Below are 25,240 nucleotides of genomic sequence, written 5' to 3'. Positions count from 1 at the left end.
TGGCTGAAAAGGCTGCCTGCCTGCAAACTACCTGCTCCTGGAAACCACAGTCCCTGTCCCAGTTCCCAGGTTCACACCTCCACACTGGACCTCACCCTGCTAATCTGCTTCTACCCCAGATATCAGCCTTCATTGGCTGCCACCCCACTTGTCCCGACACCCTGACTGTGTCAGCCCCCAGAGAAAGTTGCAGGATAAAAGGGAGGTTAAGGTAAGAACTATTAAGTAAGATGTGTGAGCATTATTTGCCAAGTTCACAGGAATGAAGCAAATAAATACCCAATGAATGGAAGAATGCTTGTGGCATTCAGAAATCAGGGAATGAGTCAATATATGCATGTGATCAATATAATAGGGGCTCTGCAAATTTGCAGTAAGATTTCCAATAAGTTCATTTCTTAAGTTTCAATACCTTATGCAAACCTTAATTTGTAATTTAAGAGATGCCCAGTAGGTGGTGTGGCTTACTCACAGATGGTTTTTCAAAGCCAACCACGGATAGTATAGTTTGAATCATAAAATTCTTATTAATGCAGGAAGAGTTTGGAAAAATAATTTAGACCATCTTCCCCCTTTTCCAAAATAGGAAAATGGGGATTAAAAAGTATATAATTTACAACAGAAGATCCAGCACTTAAACCAGGTGGCTGATAGTAACCTGAAACTCTCCTATTTATACTAGATGCTAGCCTCCAACTTCGGGTAACTTCCCCTAGGAAAACCATGCAATCACTAAGCAGCTAAGACTGGGTTAGGAGTGTGTAAGTATACACAAGAAAAGTTTTCTGCCGTGGGATGACCACATTCTTAGGATGGAACTGTATTGGAGCTATTTATACAGTATAAGAAGTCTCAATAAAAAGGGACATTTAAAATGCGAAGAAATGCACTCCTTCACCTTTCTGACTTTCTCCCACCACCTCCTGCTTTTTCCCCTACAACAAAATCCCACCTTCTAAGTGTTCCCCATTCAGGCTGTAAATTAGAAGAAAGCCAGTTTCCAAAAATGGCTTACTTCCCAGCCTACCTCAGAACCCAGAATTCCCAGAGATAAAGGCAAGGTCATCATGTCATGTCCACTTCTAAAAGACATTCCTGGGAGAAGTTCACATCCATTCCATTACTGGAAAAATGATTATTGAAAACTTATTATATGCCAGGGATAGAACTGTAAAAATAGTAGTCAACACCAACTATTGTCATGAAATTTTATCTTACTGTAGGAAGAGACAGAAAAGAAACAAGATAATTTCAGACACTGTTAAGTATTTGGATTTGAGAGTGGCTACAGGGAGGGATGGGATTAGGAGGGTATTTCTGAGGAATAGTCAAGAAAGTTTGTCCAAGAAGATGATATTTCAGATATAACAAAGATTCGGAGGAATGATTTCAGCAGAAGAAACAATTAGTGCAAAGACCTGAAGAGGGAGTATTAAGCTGTTTTCAATCATTATATCCTTAAAAAGCATTAGGTAGTTCATCAGATTGCATCTTCAAACCTGTCACCTGATGAAAAGAAAGATATTGAAGGAACTAAAGTTTAAATCAGAGAAAGGGGAAGCTGGAACGAGTCAGGTGTGTCCCTTTGCCTTAAAGCGTAGACGTTGGGGAGAAGGGAGGCCAGCAGTGGACACTGGGCTGGGGCGGGGGGTTCCAGAGAGGAGACATCACAAGAAAGCAGAAAAGATTTACCAAAGGGACAAACTAAGTTCACCAAATACAAACTGTATTTGGTACTTAAGAGGTACTTAAAAGTAGCTCTTAAAAGAGCTTTTAAAATAGCCTGCTTATTTCCATCTCAGTGGTTCTTAAAATGTAGTCTAAAAGTCACAAATTAGAGGGGTCCTAAGTGGCTCAGGAGGAGCCTCCGACTTTGGCTCAGGTCTTGATCTCACAGCTTGTGAATTCAAGCCTCACATTGGGCTCTGTGCTGGCAGCTCAGAGCCTGGAGCCTGCTTTGGATCCTGTGTCACCCTCTCTCTCTGCCTCTCCCCCCTCCCCCCCCCCCCCCCCCCGTGCTCTGTCTCTCTCTCACAAATAAATAGAACACTAAAAATTAAAAAAAAAAAACCACGGGGCGCCTAGGTGGCTCAGTTGGTTAAGCATCCGACTTCAGCTCAGGTCATGATCTCCTGGTTTGTGAGTTCGACCCCGAGTCAGGCTCTATGCTGACAGCTCAGAGCCTGGAGACTGCCTGGATTCCCTCTCTCTCTCTCTCTCTCTCTCTCTTTGCCCCTCTCTCACTCAAGCTCTGTCTCTCTCTCTCAAAAATAAATAAGACATTAAAATTTTTTTTAAAAAGCTACAAATTTGAATCACCCAGGCATTTGTCAGAGACCTCTGGGTATCATATCAGGTTTTTCAAATCTCAATTTATGGGATGGGAATTATAATAAATAATAGGTTTATTATAATCAGAAATTATAATAAACTATAGATTTATTATAAGTAGAATATGTATTACAATAAATAGACACAGACACACTGTGAATGTCACACACACTAAAGTTGAGAACTGATGCTCTGTAAAATTTGCATTTTACCAGAGATGCAGCTCCTCAAAGAGTATGGCCTTCTATTTCTGCTAGCACAGGCTCTGTTGTTCAAAGTAGGAAAAGGCTAAAACACCTCTGAGGAAAAAAGGGAAGATTACTGCATGATAAAAAAACAAAACCTGCAAAACATTAGGAACTTTCTTTAATAGTTCTCTTTATAAAAAACACATAGGTCTTTGGTAATGTGTGGGGTTTTTTATCTATAATATATAAAGGAGCCCTTTTCTTTCTAGATTTGAATAAACAAAGGACCTTAGGCTTTCCTCGAAGGTACAGTATTATTTTTCCTATGGATATTGTAATTTTGTGGGCAACATGTTCTCTCCCTACATCTCAAGAGCACTGAGTTCTCACCTCATCCAGCTCTTGGGGATGCATAAAAGAGAAAGTTCCATACATGAAATTGTGGGTTGGGAGGTTGTGACTTCAACTCCCACAGTAGACAACCATGACAACATGGCAAATGCTTTTGGAATGGTGAAGAAAATTAGTATGTTCCTCAATCCACTGGTATCTTTGTATTTGATTTAGAAAACTATCACCAAAAAAGCAAGAGTAAATTTGGACTTCTTACCCACCCACCTCCCATCTGTAATTAGTTACTGAGGTGTTTTGTTTTTTTGTTTTGTTTTTTTACTAACACTTCCACTTACCCAACCCCAATAAACAAACAAAAAGAATAGGATTATATCTGATTGCCTGATACAGCCTGATACATTTAATGCTTGATTTCTTTCTTACTTTTTAGCATCAAAAATTTGAAGAGAAAGCATAGAACTTCTTTCTCCCATAGATTTTTCTGGTAGGCCATAGTGCCTCGCAGTAGCCACGGTTGTAGCAGTGGGGCTTTGGAAAGATGTTTCAAAAGCCTACAACCTTTGCTTAAAGACTCTTCAACCACTGTTCACATTCCAAATGCTTTAAGCAAAATGTCAGAGGCTTCATCAGGATGAAAATTATTTTATGGTTTCATAACACACTAATTTCCCTGGAATTGCCTTATCTCCTTACCTCAGTAAAATATCTGCTAAACCAGCAAAAGGAGAATCAGTCAATTATTTGTTTGTCAAGTCAAGTTTTTTGTCAGTCAAGTATTTGTTCTTCACAAAGAATTCTTAGGATACAAGTTTAAGAATGGACAATTAAGGCAAATTATTCATGAGGTATATATGCCATTTGCATTTTTCCCTTTGGGATACATTTGTCATCGTCATTTACATGGAAGGTATTTGCTTGCAGATCTGCCCTTTTGCCTCAGAACTAGGATAATGTTTCCATTTCAACTGAGTCATCCTTGTCCTAAATATTGCATAGTGGCACAGACTGACATCTGCTGTTTCCTTGGGCCAAACACAATGATGAGGCAAACAAGGCTACGGTCCCCAAATCTCTTGTTGTGTGCCATTTTGTGTGGTGGTCAGATGTGTTTGTATATTGCAAGGAATTATAATATTGAATTAGTTGCATGAAATCCTACCCAAGAAATTTTTTTTTCCTGCCCAAGACATTTTAAAATAAAAGGCTTGCAAATGGAGTACCTGCTCTAGCTATGAAAAATGTGTTCTGAAAGCACAGAGGGAACATTTGCAACTTGAAACTTTTCATCAGAAATTGAGAGAACTCAAGGTCAGTTTAATATTAATTCCTACCCAGCTCTTTCATCTAACAGATATCAAGTTGCATTTGAATCTGGTAAAGAGATATAAATTTAGGTCAGTTTAGCCTTCATAGGACAAATTCCTTGAGAAATATTCTGTATCTGTCTATTCAGTCTTGAGTATCATTAGGTTATTTTAAGGTGAAAATGACCAAAACTTACCTTTTTCATAGAAAGGGAAATTCATTTCTGGCAAGTTGAAATTGCCTTTGAATAATTTATAGGGAACAGAGAATTCATCAGATCTCATATCATCAGCAGCCATGAGATTGCCTTGTTCTGTAATGGGTGCTATGGGAACTGGGAAGCTGGAGTTGGTTAGCATAATTTCTAACCAGAATCTCATACAGGTTAAAGGGAGGCAACATTTAAGAAATGGAAAGTCTGAGTCAAAACTATGTAAAAAGGAACCTTAAAAAAAAAAAAAACAAACAGCCTCAGTATAAAGGATATTCTCTAGACCTCCTACCCCAATGCTGATATTCACTGTACCATAGTTCTCAGACAATATGCAGGGCCTTGTCTCATAATATCACCACCCTCTTCTCCTTTTCATTAGGTGGGGAGGTGATAATAATAGAAACAACAAGATAAAGTAATATAGCCAAATAAAATGAAAACAGTTTAACCTGAACAAAGCGAGAAAAGACCTCCAATTCATTGCTGATTAGCTGCTTATTCTTCTATTCAAATATTAGAATTCTCTCTCCCACTCTTTTCTTTTTAAGTAAACTCTATGCCCAAGGTGGGGCTTGAACCCATGACCCCGAGATTGCAAGTCACATGCTCTACCAACTGAGCCAGCCAGGTTTCCCTCTCCTATTCTTTCAAACCTGCTGCTGAAGCAACTACCTTGAATCCTTTTTAAAATTTAGAAATTTATCATCTTGGGACTTCCTCTAGATCCCATGTATAATCGTCTTGTTCATTAGTTTAAAATGCTTATTGACCACCTTTTGTGTGCAAGGGACACAGCTGATCATTAGTCTAAAAACCAAGTTGAATAGTACCAAGCTCCTACTCTCATAATGGGTGGTAACTGAACTTAAACTTGTACCTTGGGTCGTATTTCTGCACACATAATGGGGGAATAAATTCCAGATGGAAGTAATAGCCTGGGGAAAGGCTTGATAAGAATGTAGTTGGACCCAACCAAGGAACTCTAAGTGGACCAATTTGATTGCATCGTGAGGTATATAGGGAAGACTAATAGAGACAGATTGTAAAGATAGACCAAAGCCAAATACTAACAAACCTTAAATTCACAATAGAGAGCTCTACCTTGTGTGGGTGGCAATGAAGAATCACTGAGTAGTTTTGAACCCCCAAAGCATAAATGAAAGATAAATTAAGTTATTCTTTAGATTGTGGGGCAGTGCTGGGAGGTTGGGTTGTAGGGTGAATTAGAAAGCCTTGCATTAATTCAGGCAAGAGATAAGGGGCTAAATTTGGGTGATGACACCAATCAAGGAGAGAATCAAGGAGAGAAAATCGATCTCAGAAATATCTTAGTTATGTATCTGCTATTCCAAACTTTTTCTTGCTATCCTACCTTGCTTTCCACCACTCTTATATACTCTATCCCACTATAGACACCCACTTTACAGTGCAGTGACCAACTTCTCCAGCCCATAGATAAGGAAGTCCTTAACCTGGAGTCCAAAGACCCCTGAGAGTATAATATTAAAAGCTCCTTGGACCTGGATGGGGGAAAAATTACATCTTTATATTCAGTCACCTCTAACTGAAACTTAAGATTTTCCTCCATTATAAAATAGGAAACAAATCACTATAAAATTAGCTGTTCTGTCAGCTTTTTAGTAACAAAAATTATAGATATGTCATATTACAGTTATTGTCCATATATTAATATATAGTTTGTATTCATCACTATTTTAAAAGTAAGACAGCAGTTAGGCCCATTACCACATCCTATTGTCTAATGTGTGACTAAAGAGGCAAATGCTACCGTATCTCAAATTTGTCTTTAATATTTTGATAATGGTATTTCAGTATAATTGATTTCCTTTGTAATCCTATGTGATTTTGGTGAACACATTTTAAAATGTTAGTCTTAAAAAAGATACCCAAGCTTCTCCAGACTGCCAAATATCAAGAAGCCTTGTAGAGATCTGGATCATCATTTGAGGTCATGTCCTGACACAATTTCATCACCATCTTCAAGGTCTAGCTCTCTATGCTTGAGAGAAAATATTCCATCTGTCCCTCCTAAAGGCAGCTTTGTTTTTGTCCATCACCTGTAGACCAGGGAGGGAAAAATATCCCCTCATTTGCCACTTTATTGCTAGTTTCACCTCTTCCTTCCTACCCTCACCTCTATTAAAACTTCTTGTATTTTATGAACTTTCTTTCGTATACACTCAGAATGTCAATGCTTCTGTAACCAAGCATAATCTCCATCTCCATTTTGTCCTTTTTTTTTTTTCCTGGAGAATTCTTTCTATGTGAGATAAATACCATACTATTCCTGGATCTAGTCAGTTTGTCCTTGCTGCATACCGGAAGCCAACAACATTTAAAGGTGAACGCCAGTCTGTATTAATTCACTTCCTTGTAAGTGGGAGCAGGAGGTGAGAGAGGAATTTCCTGCTGGGAAATTAATGCTGCAGGAGGCACCTTGACAGGACTGTTGACTATCCAGTAATGTGGGGAGAAAAGGCAGGAAGGATATTATTGACTGAACAATGGGTAAAAGGTATTTTTAGGGGACAAGATGTGCACCAAACTTAAATTTCATCTAGGACTGACCCTGACTTCTCCCACTGAATTCTTGCGCACTGCGAATCTTGGCACATGTGCATAAATTGATAACCTCTGTTACATAACTTTTGAAAGGGCACAGGCTTAGGCCACACACTGAAAATGAAAGCACAAGGAATATTTTCTTTGTTGACATTGTGATGAAACTAGAATAATGTTTAACAGCAGATTTTGTTTTCATGAAAGTGCCTTCCAATTTACCTCATTTTCTATAACCAAGAGATGGCAATGGCGATGGGAAAGAAGAGAATATGCATACTATAGAACTTTGTGGGGATTCCACTGTGCTTTTGTGTTGTTAGGTCTTTTTTTCTTTTAACATATACATTCAATGACTAATGAAAAAAAATAATTAGCTGGCAAATTGTACAAGACATTTTCATCAATATTCTCTCCCATATTGCAAGTAAATAATGAGGTTTCAGGGGTTGTTTCTGAAAACCTGTAACTTGACACTTTCAGCAATAATCAAGAAAATAGGAATGTGAAGTTTGATCTTTGAGATTGGAGCTGTGGATGCAAAGATTTCTAGTGTCACAAAAGGTAGGCTTAGAATTCAAATGACTTTCATAATTTGAAGGAATTAATGGGTGGGGACGGATATATACTAAGGGAAGGGGAGTCAAATGCATATTTGTGTGAGACCAAAACTGTGAAGGGGTTAGTGTGGGCCATAAGCATCCAGAAAGCAAAACCTACCTTGAAAATGCAAAAATGTTCACTCTCTGGCTACTGTGAAGCCACTGTTTCTCTAGGACCAGGAGTGCTTTTTCTGACTGCAATGTCTGTGGAGACAAGAAGGAGGAGGGCAACTGTCACAGGAGAGGTCAACATCCATAGGGTACTAAGAAAGGAATTACTAGGGGTGCCTGGGTGGCTCAGTCGGTTCAGCATCTGACTTTGGCTCAGGTCATGATCTCATGGTCTAGTCGTTAGTGGGTTGGAGCCCCTCGTCAGGCTCTGTGTTGACAGCGTGGAGCCTGGAGCCCACTTCAAGTTCTGTTTCTCCCTCTCTCTCTGCCCCCAAAATAATTTAAAAAAAGAAAGAAAGTAATTACTAAAAAAAAAACCCCAAAAGTGCAAGGATATGACATTTGAAAAAAAAGAAGGTCGTGGGAATTAAGATGAACAGGCCAGTATTGCTCCACAGTGGTATTCAAAGAGGCCACAGGACAATGTGCTGAGTTGTTCATACGTAAATTATTTTCAGTTTAAGGGTTTATCCTTTCCTCTGCGATTATGTCCTTCCTAATTTTCTGGTGTTAAATTGCCTTTTCTTTTTAAATTACAAATGATAGTAGCTTTTCCTTAAACCCTCCTTTTGGGGAAATTTTTTTTTTTAAAGAAAATTGAGAAGTACATCCAATCTCCCCAACTCCTTTTCATTCTCTACTCTTAGCATGGCTAGTCCGGACTAGTGAATACCTGAACTTGTTCATTACATAAGCCTTTCAGAAAAATTTAAGCACATATTCTCAGTATATGGGACTTTACTTATAAATTATATTCATATATTGCCCTGATAATATATACTGATATTATTAAACTTACACACATAAAAATATAAATTTAAAAGGATGAAATGAAAAGTAAACATTAAAACTTTTTAGTTATTAAAGATTCTAGGTCACCTGGGTGGCTTATTAGGTTTCAGCGTCTGACTTCAGCTCAGGTCATGATCTAACAGTTTGTGAGTTTGAGCCCCACGTGGAGCTCTGTGCTGACAGCTCAGAGCCTGGGGCCTGCTTCAGATTCTGTGTCTCCTTCTCTCTCTGCCCCTCCCCCGCTCATGCTGTCTCTCTGAAAAATAAACATTAAAGAAAATTTTTTTATTTAAAAAAAAGATTCTAAAGAACCCGTATGTTCTCTCTCATCTTAAAAGTATTGTTGGGACCAACTTATTTAATATACCTTATTAAAAAAAAAATCTTGGCACTTTATGAGACCCGAATTCAAAGGCCTAGCTAAGAATTCAGTTTATTTTCATACCTAGTTTTAGTGGCTGTCATAACTAATATACACACTTTACAAAGATAGGGATCCAAACAGAAGAAGTGCCTTATTGGCTACACTTCTTAAATCATGGTACTCATTTTCAATCCCATTCACCAATTGTGCAAAGGTTTTTCATTTACATTTGGCTAGTAAATTTCCTTCTTCCCTGATGTCAGTCACTCATCCATGAAAACTATCTATTTTTAACAAATGGATTTAGAACATCTTACTTGGAAGATTTTTAAATTCTAAGTCCCTAAAATGTAGAAATATGAGTTTTTATAGATGAAACCCACTCTGTATGGCAACTAAAACATTAATGAGAGAAATATCCCCCAAATACTTTCTTCATAACATGAGTTTCTTTCAAAAGCAGCTCCTTTCTCATCCATTATTAAAATGTGACCTTTACCTTGAAGGGGCAAATCAAGTCTGCTTATTTTTTCAAATATCTGCTAGGTAACACACTACTGATAGCTACTTGTCATCACAAAAGGTCAACAAAGCTGCAAGTGAGGGTTTTTTTTTTTTTTTTTTTTTGGTTGGTTGCTTTGTCTGTTTGTTTGTTTAGTAAAGAATACAATATATGATGAATCTTAAATTTGACATGTTATCTTCCCGTAACATAACCAGGAAACCTCTGTATTGTGCAAAATTTTCAAGATCACTGCCCCATATCATAAATTATTATAAAGTGTTTTTAAATATAACGTAATCTAATTTCTTAATTCCCTTACCCACATCCTAATTTAACATTGCAATATGCTGAGAGTGAACACACAGCCGTGGGTATGCAGTTAATGCCTCCCAGTATGGAACGCACACGCTGCCCTTGGGAGGTGGAAACGTGGGTGCATGTTCCTAGCTAGTAACTGCCTGAACTACAGGCTACATGACAATATATAGCAGGGAGAAGCTATATATTAAATATTAATAAAGCTCAATTAAAATTATATTTGTAGATAAAGTTCTAAAAATAGAAATTCTATTATTTTCTTCTTGCATCTCAGTCACTGAGGTGTACATACCATGGATAGCAAGGTCTTAATCAATTTGGATAATGTGCTTTTCAAATTTTTTAATTGACTGCCAAAGGCCAATTTGTTTAAATGGCAAAGTTTATTAATTAACATTTTCAATTCTCTTTATGAACACATTGGGCTATTGTATAGCGCATAGTGTCCACAATTCTTTAATTTGTCTAAGAACAAACTAAAGAACTTAAAGAACTTTGTTCTTAGACAAATTAAAGAATTTAAAGCCTAGAAAATAACTATAGATAAATTAAAATAATGAATTTCTCTTAAGGAACATTGTTGAAACAAAAACAAATTTCTGAAAACGATCTTTCTCTATGGATCTTTTCTAAAATATTAAACTGCCTGAGACGAAAGAAATCTATATTACAACGTGGTATTGGAGCCAGACTCTCCTGCTGATCTATGAGCACATAGCCCTTGGGCTTCTGTGTCTGAGTTTTCACAAGAAGAATCTAGACACAGCCTTTCCTGCTGGTTCACTAAGAATGACATTCTCACTATTAAAAGATGTATTTGGTTTCTATTAATACCACTATTATCAGGATTTTGTGATTGTTACTCAAAAAGCTCAACCATTGAAGTTAAATACAAACAGAAATTTAATTGAAGGTTACTAAGACATAAATAGCCTGAAACAAACATCCAAGCAGTAAAATAATGAAAACACTAGCCTTTATATATTGTTTTAATTGATTTTTCATGAAATTGATAGTATAAAATTAGGAGACTATAACAAAGAGCTATAAAAGCATAAGCTAATGAAATTAGTATAATTGTGCCATATAAAATAGCCAAGAAATAACAAGTTGCCAGAAATTTTAAATAATATTTTTATATTTGCAAAGGTACATATTCTTGCGTTTATTGATTACTGTACTCATTGTTAAAAGGATGAATTTCAAAAATACAGTCAACTCTCATTATTCTCAGGAGTTATGTTCTGTGACAACTGCAAACATTGAATTAGTGAATACTGAACCATTCTTCCTAAGGGAAACAAGGTTAGGTTCCCACATGCCTCTGGTCACAACACTTTTCTTGAACCTATCAATATACAACCTTGTTTTATGTGTGTTTCTGTTTAAATATACTTTAATATCTACTGTTAATTTGTTAACATTGAATTTGCAGTCTTACAGCACTGTAACTTAGGCTTGAATGAAGCTAATCTAATGCAGATGACAAGCTCTGACAAGCTCTCCATGAGGCACATCATAGCCTTCTTGCACTTAGGAACTCTTGCCAACAATTCAACGAGAACAAAATTACCCACACACAAAGTAACAAAAACAAAAATGAAAAAATGTAAAAACACAAAATACATGGCCTAAATATACCAGGAAAAGGACACTAGTTTACAAAATAAGACCTGAAACGAGAAGACAGAGAGCATTACTTTGTTCAGCCTCAGCTGGGCACACAAGACAACTCAATATTTTGCAACTTTACACATGACCGTGAATGACCATGAAAGTGCTATGAGTATTAATTTGGGGGTTACAAGTAAATTGTAGTAAGTATGCACATTCACAAATATGGAATTCGTGAATAATGAGAACCAACTGTTCTGTTCCTTATAAAACCCAAATTAACAGAAAAATAGGGAAGTGAAATACGAAAGATGATTGTTTTTTCATTGTCAAGTTTTACTAAAAAACGGAAGGCAGGTATTAAAGTAAAAATCGCAAATATTTATTAAGGGTTTCTTATGAGCAAATAGGACTCTGTTAAGCTCTTAACAAAGTTTTAATTTCAATAACTCACTTATATAGTTGACATTATTAGTCACATTTACAGATGAGAAAACTGAGGCTTAGGAGGGAAAACATATTCCCCACATTCATGCAGCTAATAATTGGTTTAGCTAGAACTCAGTGTAGATTCAAAGGTCAGAGTGCTCCTGCATTTCCATGAAATACGACTTTCCTAAATGTAATTGTAGGCTCTTATTTTGAAATTGACTGATAAATTTACTACAATGGCCCTTTTCATCCATAACCCAGTGGCAGTTTTTAAAACATTTTTTCCTTTGTTCAGGTTCTTATAAACTTTGCATCTAAATATTGTTCATCTTAACCATGCATAAATATTCTGTTGACATTCTTGTAAATTCTGTGGAACATAAAAAAGTAAATGTAGACTTTCAGATAGCATAATTCTTTTTTTCTTGTATTTTGTTCAGGAACACACTCTTTTGAACTTATACTTGATCAGAGAGAAATTAGGAAACGTGTTCTTTCAGAAACCCCTAAAGTAAATCACTCCTTGCATCTGAAACATGCAGCTAACTCTTCTCTATATTTTGTTACGAGTAATTGGAGATTGTGTCACTTCTCTGTTCAAAGTTCCAGTCATTCTTTACTATTCATAAACAAAGTCAAACTCGTCAGCCTGGCATTTAGAGTCTCCGTAACATGAGTCCAACTTCCAGACTTAACCCATGTAGCTTTCCTTAGTGCTTAACTCTGCTCCATCTAGCCTCTTCTAGTTGCTGCTACCCCAGAATACTCTTTCGCTGCAATTCTGTGCCATTTCTCACATCGTTCCTTGGCTCTCTTACCCTCCAACATCTATAGATGCCAAAATATGGCCTCCTTCATAAGACCGTGTCAGTATCTGCAGATTATAATTAACTTATTCCACCTCCATACTTCTGTGTCTGTGTCTTTAAGAAAGTGCCTACACATCGTAGGTGTTCAACAAATGTTAGTTAAATTGAAATGAAAGAAAAGAGTCATGAATATCTGAAACTTAAGCATTATCTCTTAGGACACCTTCTACACAAGAAAGCAGAGATATAATTTCTGACTCTTGTTGAAAATTTTCCGTGAGGACAGACTAGCTATTTGGTTATCAATCAATAAGTCGACACTTTATTTTATTTTTAACTTTTTTAATGTTTATTTTTGAGAGAGAAAGAGACAGAACATGAGCAGGGGAGGGGCAGAGAGAGAGGGAGACACAAAATCAGAAGCAGGCTCCGGGCTCTGAGCTGTCAGCACAGAGCCTGACATGAGGCTTGAAGTCTTGAACGGCAAGATCATGACCTGAGCTGAAGTTCGACACTTAACCAACTGAGCCACCTAGGTGCCCCAATGAATTGACACTTTGTACAAGTTTTAAAGCTTTTTGTTTTTGCTGGCATTTTCTATACCATCTTAACTGCCTATAAAGGTATTTACTACCCACGGATTTCGTGAATCCAAATCTTGGTCTGGTGAGATCTTAGACCACGTTAGGAACTCTCTTCTGATCTGTAGAAGATGTGGGGATAAATTTCATTCATGGTGCTCTTGTGAACATAAACATGTCTACATCCTTGCAGTTAATTCCCAGTGTGAGAATGAAGAGCAACTAACAGCACCTTGTTTATGAAGTGGAGGGTGTGTTGAGGAAGTAGTGATGGAATGGGGAAGAGTGCCAAGAAATAGAGCGCTGAAAAGTAGATCAGAATGAGATGATAGAGAGCCTTGTTAAACAATGAATGGTGTTTGGGCTTTATTCTATAAGTTATGAGGGCTCATTGGAGGCTTTAAGCAAGGATATGACATATTCAGAGTAACATTCTTTTTTTTTTTTACAGATCTGTCTTTTAAGCATGGCAGCATAAAGCATTAGCTAGAAAGGAAATTGTTAGCAGGGGAGTTTAGGATAAATGCTTTATTTACCCTCCTGGTGGGATAGGAAAAATGTAGCTTTCTGGAAATCACTAGGGAGACAATCTCATGAGGAAACAAGAGTTGCTGGGTCTCAAGACGTCTTCTCTCACCCACTTGGAAGATTTCTCAATCCTCAGCTTCTCGTGTCCCAAAAGAACATAATTTCAGCACTGATAAATTGACTCTTTCCTGTAGATTTTGAGTGACTTACAAAATGTTCATTACTGATGGGGGAACCCGCTTCAGTGAGTTTCAGCTTGAGAACATTTGTGACAGGAAGAAGTAATGATAAAAATATGGGATACTAGGGGTGTCTGGGTGGCTCAGTCGGTTGAGCGTGCGACTTCGGCTCAGGTCATGATCTCACAGCTCGTGAGTTCAAACCCCATGTCGGGCTCTGTGCTGACAGCTCAGAGCCTGGAGTCTGCTTCGGATTCTGTGTCTCCCTCTTTCTCTGTGCCCCTCCCTCATTCATGTTCTGTCTCTCTCTCAAGAATAAATAAAACATTTAAAAACATTTAAGAAAAAAATATGGGACACTATTAACCAGGGGCATTTCTTTCAAGTTTTCTCACTCAAGCTTCTTTTATTTTTAAAATTTTAATTCCAGTATGATTAACATACAGTGGTATATTAGTTTCAGGTGTACAATACAGTGATTCAACAATTCTATACATTAGTCAGTGTTCATCATAATGAGTGTACTCTATTTTTTTCTTCTAAGATTTCATTTAATTTTTTTAACATTTTATTTATTTTTAAGAGACAGAGAGAGACAGAGTACCAGCAAGAGAGGGACAGAGAGAAAAGGAGACACAGAATCTAAAGCAGGCTCCAGGCTCTGAGCTGTTAGCACAGAGCCAGACATGGGGATTAAACCCACGAACTGTGAGATCATGACCTGAGCCAAACTAGAATGTTTAACCACTTAAATCACTAAGCCACCCAGGCACCCCTCTAAGATTTTATTTAAATTCAAGTTACTTAACATATAGTGTAGCACTGGTTTCAGGAGTAGAATTTAGTGTTTCATCACTTACATATAATACCCAGAGCTCATCACAACAAGTGCCCTTTTTAATGCCCACCACCCATTTAACCCATCCCCCACCCACCTCCCTTCCAGCAACCTTCAATTTGTTCTCTAGAGTTAAGTCTCTTACAGTTTGCTTCCCTCTCTGTTTTTATCTTATTTTATTTTTCCTTCCCTTCCCCTATGTTCATCTGTTTTGTTTCTTAAATTCCACATGAGTGAAATCATATGGTATTTGTTTTTCTCTATCTTATTTTGCTCAGCATAATATACTCTAGTGCCATCCACATCATTACAAATGGCAGTATTTCATTTTTTGATGGTAGGGTAATATTCCATTATATATTCATATACACACACACACACACACACACACACACACACATACCACATCTTCTTTACCCATTCATCAGTCAATGGACTTTTGGGCTCCTTCCATAATCTGGCTCTGAAAATGCTGCTATAGACATTGGGGTGCATATGCCCCTTTGAGTCAGTATTTTCATATCTTTTAGATAAATACCTAGTAGTATAATTGCTGGGTCTTAGGGTAGCTCTATCTTTAACTTCCTGAGGAAACTTCACACTGTTTTCCACAGTGGCTGCACCAGTTTGCATTCCCAACAAGAGTGTAAGAGGGTTCCCCTTTCTCCACATCTTCGCCAACATCTGTTGTTTCCTTAGTTGTTAATTTTAGCCATTCTGATAGGTCTGAGGTGGTATCTCAGTGTGGTTATGATTTGTATTTCCCTGAGGATAAGTGATGTTATGCATCTTTTCGTATTTCTGTTAGCCATCTGGGTGTCTTCTTTGGAAAAATGTCTATTCATGTCTTCTGCCCACTTCTTAACTGGATTATTTATTTTTTGGGTGTTTAGTTTGATAAGTTCTGTATAGATTTTGGCAACTAGCCCTTTATCTGATATGTCAGTTGCAAATATTTCCTCCAATTCTGTAGGCTGCCTTTTAGTTTGTTGATTGTTTCCTTTGCTCTGCAAAGTTTTATATCTTGATGAAGTCCCAAGAGTTCATTTTTGCCTTTGTTTCCCTTGCCTCCAGCAACATGTCTAGTAAGAAGGTGCTATGGCCAAGGTCAAAGAGATTGCTGCCTGTGTTCTCCTCTAGGATTTTTTGATAGTTTCTTGTTTCACATTCATGTCTTTCATCCATTTTGAATTTATTTTTGTGTACAGTGTAAGAAAGTGGTCCAGTTTCATTCTTCTGTATGTTGCTGTCCAGTTTTCCCAACACCATTTGTTGAAGAAACTGTCTTTTTTCCATTGGATATTCTTTCCTGCTTTGTTGAAGACGAGTTGACCATATAGTTATGGGTCCATTTCTGGGTCCTCTATTCTGTTCCATTGATTTATGTCTCTGTTTTTGTGCCAGTACTATACTGTCTTGATGACTACAGTTTTGTAATACAGTTTGAAGTCCAGAATTGTGATGTCTCCAGCTTTGTTTTGCTTTCTCAACATTACTTTGGCTGTTCAAGGTCTTTTCTGGTTCCATACAAATTTTAGAATTGTTTGTTGTAGGTGTGTGAAAAATACTGGTGTTATTTTGATGGGGGTTGCATTGAATGTGTAGATTGCTTTGGGTAGTATAGACATTTTAACAATATTTGTTCTTCCAGTCCATGAGTATGGAATGTTTTTCCATTTCTTTGCATCCTCTTCAATTTCCTTCGTAAGTGTTCTATAGTTTCATAGCATAAGTGTACTCTTAATCTCCTTCACCTATTTCACCCACTTCCCCTCTGGTAACGATTAGTGTGTTCTTTATATTTAAAAGTCTATTTATTTGTCTCTTTTTTCTTTGTTCATTTTTTTAAATTCCACATACAAGTGAAATCACATGGTAATTTTCTCTGACTGCTTATTTCCCTTAGCATCGTACATTCTAGATCCTTCCATGTTGTTGCAAATGGCAAGATTTCATTTTTTATGGCTGAGTAATATTCCAGTAAATATGTGTATGTATGTATGTGTGTTATATGTTTGCATATATGTATATATATTATATACCACCCTTCTTTATCCATTCATCTATGGATGGACATTTGGGCTGCTTCCATAATTTGGCTATTTAAATAGTGCTGCAATAAACATAGGGGTGCATATATATTTTTGAATTAGTGTTTTTATATTCTTTGGGTAAATGCCCAGTAGTAGAATTACTGGATCATATGGCAATTCTATTTTTAATTTTTTGAGAAACCTTCATACTGTTTCCCACAGTGGCTGCACCAGTTTGCATTCCCACCAACAGTGCAGGAGAATTCCTTTTTTTTTCCACCTCCTTGCCAACACTTGTTGTTTTTGTGTTGTTGGTTTTAGCCATTCTGACAGGTCTGAGGTGATAGATATCTCACTGTAGTTTTGATTTGCATTTCCCTGAGGATGACTGATGTTGAGCATCTTTCCATGTGTCTGTTAGCCATCTGAATGTCTTCTTTGGAGAAATGTCTTTTCATGTCTTTTGCCCATTTTTAAATTAGATTATTTATTTTTTCACTCAAGTTTCTTTTAAAGTAGAGGGAAGCAAAAAAGCAAAAAATGCCTCTTCTTGAGTAGCAAGTTTCTATTAATAATATTTTACACCTATTATTTGCTAGCATTTACTTTACTACCAGGCATTGTGCTACATACTTGGGATATCTCATTTCATTCACTCTTCCTAACAAAGATATGAGATGTGGAAACTGAATTTCACCAAGACTAGGCACTTACTTAGAGTCACACGATTACTAAGTGGTGTTGTCAGAATTTAAGTATAAGTTCACAGCCCAGGCTTTCTCCTGTTGGTTACACTATCTGTAATATACAGGTATGTACAATAGTAATTGTACTGGATTTGGTGTCAGACAGGCTGTATTCAGATTCCACTCTAATACTCACTAGCCTTGTAAATTAGGTAATTTACTTAAGCCTCAGTCATTTCTTCTGTCAAGTTGGACCCAGAATGCTTGACAAATGGGGCACTTGAGGATTAAGCTATAAAAGGTTCTAGTCACACAATTAATGTTATATTCCTTCCTTACAATAAAGTGGATTCCATAATTGGAAACACTTCTGCTATATTCTTGCCTTCAGAGAATGTGACATTTGGCCAAAGACTCAAAGTCAGAGAACAAACAGCTATGTGTCCAGTCAGAGAATAACAACCACTAGGATCCACAAAAGGAGAGGGTCTGGGGTTTTAAGAAGAGCAGGCATAAGCCATGTGACAGGAGCAGAGAGCCAGGGAAAGGCTGGCTAAGAAATGGCTTGAGAGGTGGGCAGGGTCTTGGAAGTCAGGTGTTGGGAGTGTGGATTTTATTTTACACTCAATGGGAAGTCATGGATCTTTACCAGGTGGATGGTATGATGCCTGGGTAAGCAGAAGAATGTATCCCGTTCCCCACACCATGCTCCCAACCCACATCTGAATCCCTGGAACCTGTGACTATAGTACTTTACTTGGCAAAAGGAACACTGTGGTGTGATTAAGTCAAGGGTCTTGAGATGGGGAGATTATCCTGGATTTTCTGGGTGGGCCCAGTGTCATCACAAGGATCGCCATCACTGGGAGATGGGAAAGTCAGACTCAATGACAAAGGAAGCAGAGGTTTAAGTGAGGCAGGGCGATGAGCCTAAGAATGCAAGCAGCCTCTAAAGCTGGAAAAGGTAAGAAAAGGATTCTCCTCTAGAGCTTCTAGAAGGGACACAGCCCTGCCAACACCCTAATGTTAGCCCAGTGAAGATGATTTCAGATTTCTGACTTCCAGAACCATTAGAAAATAAACGTATCATGTGTTAAGCTGTTAAATTTGCTACAGCAGCAGCAGCAAACTAATCCAATGCCTATGGCTTCTGAGTGGAGAATGGCATGAAGATGGGATGGAGGGTAGAACTGGGAGGCTAGCTGAGATGCTATTACAGTGATCCAGACAAAGTAGGTCTGTCCAAGCGTAATGGTGGCTGCACAGAGCTGCAATAACGGGACACACTGGAGATATATTTTGGAGGTAGGGCTGATAGGACTTGCCAAATTCCCCTAGCTCCTAAACCATTCTTTGTTTTGGCAGGACCTGGAACCCCTGGGTACTATTTGGCACACTAGAGTCATCAGTCCTAGGAAGCAAGTGCTTCTTTACTAGGTAACTGATTTGACAAATAAATAATTTACTCACCAACCGGAAACATCTAGCCAATGGGAAAAAGCAACAGAACAACAACAACTCAGAGCCCAGACTGAAAAAGTCAAAAGGCAAACTCTTTGGTTTTATACTGTCATAAAGAATGAAAAAAGCAAGGCCCAAGACAGCAGCTGGCACAAAAGTGAATGCCTTTGAGGGTGAAAATGTGCTTGTGGTCTAGTTCCAGGCTCTGCAGAATTTCCTTCTTAGAAGGAGTAACAAGAATGATTTTCTCTGTAGCAGAAAAGAGAAGGAAAGTAATAACCTTTTTAACCGAGCAGCATTTGTCAGACCTTTCCAAGCACCATCCTGCACCCCTTCAGGCCACCCGAAGGCCAGGCCTCCACTTGCTATTCCAATGAGACATTCCTATAGGCAAGATTTCATACCATGGCCTCTGCTCACCATCCTTGCACCAAAGCCCAGAGCTGTCTAGAATGCCAGCTTGAGGACTGAAGACCCAAGGTGGGGGGAAATCCCATGGGAGACCAGCCATCCTGCCCTGTCACAATATAGGCATTTCCTTCCCAGGGAAAAGACTAAAATAAGCCTTCACTCCACCAAAGCTTCCAGGACCTTATTGGATTTCCCTAAAATCACCTCCCCAACACTAGCTCCAGCACCCCAGCTCATCGCACCTTTCTCCAACAGCACCCACAGTCAATCTCAGCCTCCTAAGACTGATTCCCAGCTGCCCCACATTTTGCCTCATTGTGTTTTTCTGTGTGTGCCACACACTGCCCCTCCCCTCCAAGAAACCCTCTTTGAATCCTTAACTCTCCCTAGTAATTGAATCCACACCCAGTAGTTGAGGGAGGAGGCGAGACTTCCTCGCTTACACCATAGGCAGTGTGGAGTGCTCATGGGGAACCCAGGGGTTCAGCATCTTAGGGTGAGAAGCCCTTCTGTGGGGGTAAGGGAAGAGGGGAGTGTGCAAATGAGTTTCAGAACAGTGCATATCCCCTCTCTGGCCTCTAAATCCCTGGCTTGCAGGCTTGCATGTCATTGCTCTGTTCTCCCTTGCCTGGGGGTCTTCTATTGCTCCAGACTTTTGTCATAGAGTTTAGGAAGCCTCACCTCAACCCGGCCAGCAGGCCTCATTTTCCCCTTGCCCAAGAGAGCCAGAACAGATCGCTTTTCTGTTTTTTTATGTACACCACTTTGATTTAATGGTCCCATTTATGCCCCAAACTTGTCACTCTCGACTAATGCCACACCTTACCTTCTTCACACTCCCTAGATCCCCAGACTGATTTGTGGGTTAGTATCTCCATTTTTATCAATAATAAAAAAAAAAACCAAACTACTTTGCTATAAGAATAACACAGATGCCCGATGCTCATAAAGAAGGCGCCCTCTAGATCTGATCCCTCCCATCAGAACTAGACTTCATCCCGGGTCTCTATTTTGGGAAGCTTTTCATCCCACAGGCCACAAAGGCAACCAATTGCCTGAAGAGAATAGCATTGTAATGAGCACAGAGGTCATTCTGGATACCATGTGCTGTTAGTTGATTACACACTTTTCCAAGGCTGCCCTTGGTACAGATGCAATGAATGCTATATGGCATGTGCTGCTCGTTCCAGCAATTAGTTTTGATCTCTCTGGCTTAATGCTGTGTCCAGTTGTTCTGAAAGAGAAAAGAAATGCTCTGCCTCTGCACCATTTATTTTTATATATGCATTCAGTGAAGACTTACTGAAGCCTAGGCCCTCCTAGGCATTGTGCAGGATAAGAATAAAGCATTCTTCCCCTCCCTGGAGAAGCTCATAGCATAAAAAGAGGAGGAAAACATGTAAGGAAAATATGACATGCAGTATGCTACAATATTAGGAGGACGGAAAGAGCCCTTTATTCAACAAGTACATGCCAGGCATGGTTTAAGGCCTGTGGAAGTAAAGAAGGCAAAAGAGGCCCTTACTCTTCTGGGAGAAATGATCATTGCACTATAAAAAAATTAAATATCCAAAATTAATTTAAAAAGTGATAACTACAACTAATGGAACAGGAATGGGATGAAATGGAGGTTAGCTTAGAGCAGGTCTTAAGATAGACCTCTCTGGAAAGATGGCCTTCTGAGTGACACAATGGATCTAGCTGTAGAAGATCTAGAAAAGGAGCCACATGAGTAGGGGAAAGAAGTGCAAAGGCACTGAGGCAGGCACAGGCTGGGAGCTTTAGGAGAGAAGTGACAGTTTGGCCTCTAAGAATGGGTAAAATGACATTTCAGGAAAATAAAATGGCTTGAGCAAGGGCACACAACTAGGAAAGTATGAACTGCATTTGGTCAGAAACAAGCACAGATTCGAACCAAGGCCTAGCAAAACATGAAGTTCAGAAGATAAGATGAGGATAGACTATTTACAGAGAGCCCAGGGCCAGGCTGTGGCTATGGAGGATATTCTACGAGCAGGCGATGCTGCAGGTTTTAGGTCAGTCTCTGACTTGATAAGAATGTGCTTTAGCAAGATTGCTCTGGTGTTAGTGGAGACCTTTTTTTTTTTGCCTTGGACAAACAAATATTCCCTGTGCTTCCTATTCACTGATAAAAATTCATCTTCATGCCTAGATTTCTTGTAGGCATGGGCTACAAAATAGGCTGGGCTATAAAATAGTTTTAAGTAGGGATGGCAATCTAATTTGTGGGGTCCAGTGCAAAATGAAAATGTATGGCCCTTTGTTCAAAATGCAGTTTAGAAGCTTTTTCTTTCTTCAGCCATCTCTGTCTTGACTTGCCATGATGTTTTGTATTATTTAATATAAAATGACTCTCTCAAACATGAGGATCCAGGCAAGTGCAGACCCTCACAGGCACCAGATACCTTCCATTCGACCCAACACTCTGGCATCCACACCCAGCACCCGCAGCAAGGGAAGGCAGCAGTGGTGTCTGGGCAGGATCAGGAGGCCAACACTCTGTCTCACAGAAGCAGGGGGGTAGAACCACATGTGTGCAGAGGCTCCAAGCCCCTGGCACATACCCCATTGTTCATCTTATTTCACTTACAAACGTAAATCCAAAGATAAAATATTTAAGAGTTTCAAGATGCTGATTGCATCCTTCTGCGTGTGGGGCTTTGTGAGATGGCATGGGTGGCAAGCCTATGATGCCCATCCCAGACTGAGTCCTGAGGAGAGGGTAACTGCATCTCAATGTAGACTTCTTCCTCAGAACTTAACCCCAGTGAGCTACCGCCCCTCAGAAACACCTGTACTACTTTCGTTCTATGAGATGCTTAGCATGTGTGTGTGTGTATGTGTGTGTGCGTGCACGCCAGGAGGAATGAGTGAAGGGTACACATTTCCTTGATTTCCCGTGGATATACAATTGTTTGAGAATAAAAAGTTGTGTACAGAAAGCCTTCACACATGTGCTGTTTTTCTGAAGGAGAGGAGGGAGGAAGGAGTCTAAGAGCAAGATCGACAAGATAAACCTAAAGCCACTTAGTGGTGCTTGGCTGGACATCAAAGGTTACCAGGCTTCCTCAGCCAGAAATGTAAACCTTGTCCTTGAGCTAGGAAAGGATGAAAAGAGAGTGGTCGGGCTCACATTCCAAAGGTAAAGGACTAACTAGCTTGTTTCTGACCACATTCATCCTGTTTAAATCCACTAAATGATCATTTACTAATTGCTCACCATGTGCAAGGAATGAACTGCACTGCTCTTTGCTCTCTGGCATTACAATTCAAGACAACTGCATTTTATGTAAGGAATGTTTTCCCAAGAGTGGACAGAATCCAAGACTAATCTTGACAGAGAATGGTGAATTCTAATTACCAGCTAAAGGAACACTACCTCAAGACAAGACAGTTCTCTTGGTCCAAAAGTTTTGAAATTCCTGTCAATTTTTAAGTTTGGGAGTATTCACCTTATTTCTGATTTTGTGTTTGATGTTTACATAATACTACTCAAAATTTGCATAATTCAAATTGGCATAAAGGATCTATACATAACACCATACAATATCATACAGGGATATTGTTGTAAAATAACATATATAAAAAAGTATCTAGCACAATCTTTGGAACAAATGGGAAGAAATTAAAGAGACCTATTCTTTTTGCTGTTATATTCAATAATATTTCCAATAAGTCACAGTCTCCAATCCCAAGAATAGTATCGCTAAGCTATAAAAATGGGGCACATTTCATCTTTTTTATATGCAGGAGAATAAAAGTGCAGCTTAGAGAGATAAAACATTTTAATATACCTTTTTTTAAGCTTATTTATTTGAGAGAGAGAGTGTGAGCAGAGTAGGGGCAGAGAGGGGGAAGAGAGAATCCCAAGCAGTCTCCATGGTGTGAGTGCAGAGCCTAAAACATTTTATAAGAAAATTCCATTTAGCATTGAGGTTTTAATGTTTTTCCACTGAAGAGAAAATTAATACCTAGTCAATTCTACTTCTGTGCAAATGTGTAACACGTTAAACCAACATATCATCCCAAAGCTGTGGTCTAGTCAGCAGTTAGAATACCTCTTCCACTATGTTGTTTTTCTTTGCCCACACCATGGGGAAAGGACTAATGATCAATGAAATCTCTTAATCAAAGGCTAGCAGTGGCAAAAGCCCTGTGCATGATCATTTGAATTGAGATACATAGCCCATAGTGTCCTTCAACTCTTGGGTAACAGCTAGTGAGTGAGGGACCCCATAAGCAGCAGAGCCACGACCAGGGCACTAGGGTTCAGATTGCTCAGCACCACCTTCATGCATATGACCATCTTCATGGCCACCCTTTGGCTCTAGCCATTGTCTGTGCTGTGTAGCATGTCCTCCAGGACCAATCTTATAACTTGGTGGAGTCTCAAGAATTGAAAAAGGCCAAAGCCATCAGACAAGTGGTGGCTTGTCTTCACACAATTCCATGAAGGGGGAAAGTTTTCTGAAAACAGAACTAGGGAAACTTGTCTCTGGAGAAGTATGTCATAGCTGTGAAGAAACACAGCAAAACACACTTATCCTAAAAGAAACTGGTGCTGGATACCAGGACTATGGGCTCCTTAACAGTTGTCTGCTTTGATCATGGTGTGTGTAACTGAGCGCTTCCTCTGGATCCAGCCCTGTCTTAGCTACTTTTGGGGGAAAACATATAATCTGCTCAAATGGAGCCTGTATTTACCTGGGTCCATAAGACCCACATGAAATAGTCTTTTGAACAAGAGATTAAGAGTACCAGCCCTGGGTCTCACAGACCGGGATCCAGCCTCAGTCCTGCTAACTTGCTACCTGGGTGGACCCAGGTAATTCACTGAGTTTTTCCAAGCCTTTCTCCTGAACTATGAGGATAACAAAAGCCCTGACCTCCCCAGGTGAATGTGAGCATGGAACATAGTAAATCTGACCTTTATGAAATAAATCTCATTTCATGGAGACAGTCTCATGCTGTGCTTCAGTAAGTTTTGATTCACCTCCTAGATTTACCATCTATTAGCTGCATTTCCTTGGTCAAATTACTTAACCTCACTTGTCGCCATTTCGTGGTTTGTAGAATGTGGATAATGCAGCCCTCACAGTGAGATTGTTTTATAACCTTGCCACAATCAACAAGGAGTATTAAGACAATCCTTTTAAATGTGAAGAATCAGGGCCAGTCTGCTGACATTTTATTCTTCACTCAAGACAAGGTCAAACAGCATTCAGAGATCTTCTGTATTATTTTTAACAGTATGTTGGTGAAATTTATTTTCCATTTTCCAAAGATCTGAGCCATTCAGATTACTTCACCTGGACAGAAAGGGGTTTGCTAGAAACTCCCAGTCAACTCTGCAGACATGACACAGCAACTAATGCAAAATGGGGGAGGTGTTCTGACCCTTTCTGTCACCTCCCTGGGATTTCAGAGTGGAGCCCAGGATGGGCTATCTCAACCGAGGCAGGTTCATTGAGAAGGGTTCTCTCTATTATTGATTAGAAATGCTAAACCAGCAGGCAACTATAATTTTCAGATGCACAGAGAGATTTCTCACAGGAGTTTGACAAATATCACGTTCTTTCCCCTCACTCATATATACCTGTTGCTTTTCTTCTGAAAAGGGGGTACCCTAGTCTTATGGCATCTTACTTAAAAATAAGAGACCATAGTTCTGATTTGTTAATCTCATTTGGTTCTTCAAAAAAAGAAGAAAAATTTTAATTGTTTACTGAGTGTGAGAGGAATAAATAGGCCCATACAAAGAGCATATGACTAAAAAACTCCTAGATGAGATGATTAAATGATTAAAAGTATATAGCTCAGTGCCTGGTTCATAATAAGAACTCAATATCAATAAATATTAGTGAGTGCACACATATACACATATATATGCATCTACGCACATACACACACGTACGTACACACA

The 25,240-nt window shown here is 38.9% G+C and overlaps 1 protein-coding gene and 1 non-coding gene across 2 annotated transcripts in view; one reads left to right on the top strand and one right to left on the bottom strand.

Moving 5' to 3' along the window:
- Positions 1-25,240, top strand: part of LOC122201132 — a 52,542-nt gene that overhangs the window by 2,428 nt on the left and 24,874 nt on the right. The window contains exon 2 of the mRNA XM_042907063.1: positions 7,456-7,536. Coding sequence (XP_042762997.1) covers positions 7,510-7,536 — 27 coding nt within the window. The 5' untranslated portion in view covers positions 7,456-7,509. The remainder of the gene's footprint in view (positions 1-7,455; positions 7,537-25,240) is intronic.
- TRNAA-UGC lies at positions 4,950-5,022 on the bottom strand. Its single transcript has one exon. It is a non-coding gene; the product is annotated as a tRNA-Ala (tRNA).

Source organism: Panthera leo, chromosome A1 (genome assembly GCF_018350215.1).
Source record: "Panthera leo isolate Ple1 chromosome A1, P.leo_Ple1_pat1.1, whole genome shotgun sequence".
Taxonomy (NCBI): domain Eukaryota; kingdom Metazoa; phylum Chordata; class Mammalia; order Carnivora; family Felidae; genus Panthera; species Panthera leo.
The sequence above is the reverse complement of the archived record's forward strand: the minus strand, read 5'-3'. Positions and strand labels throughout refer to the sequence as shown.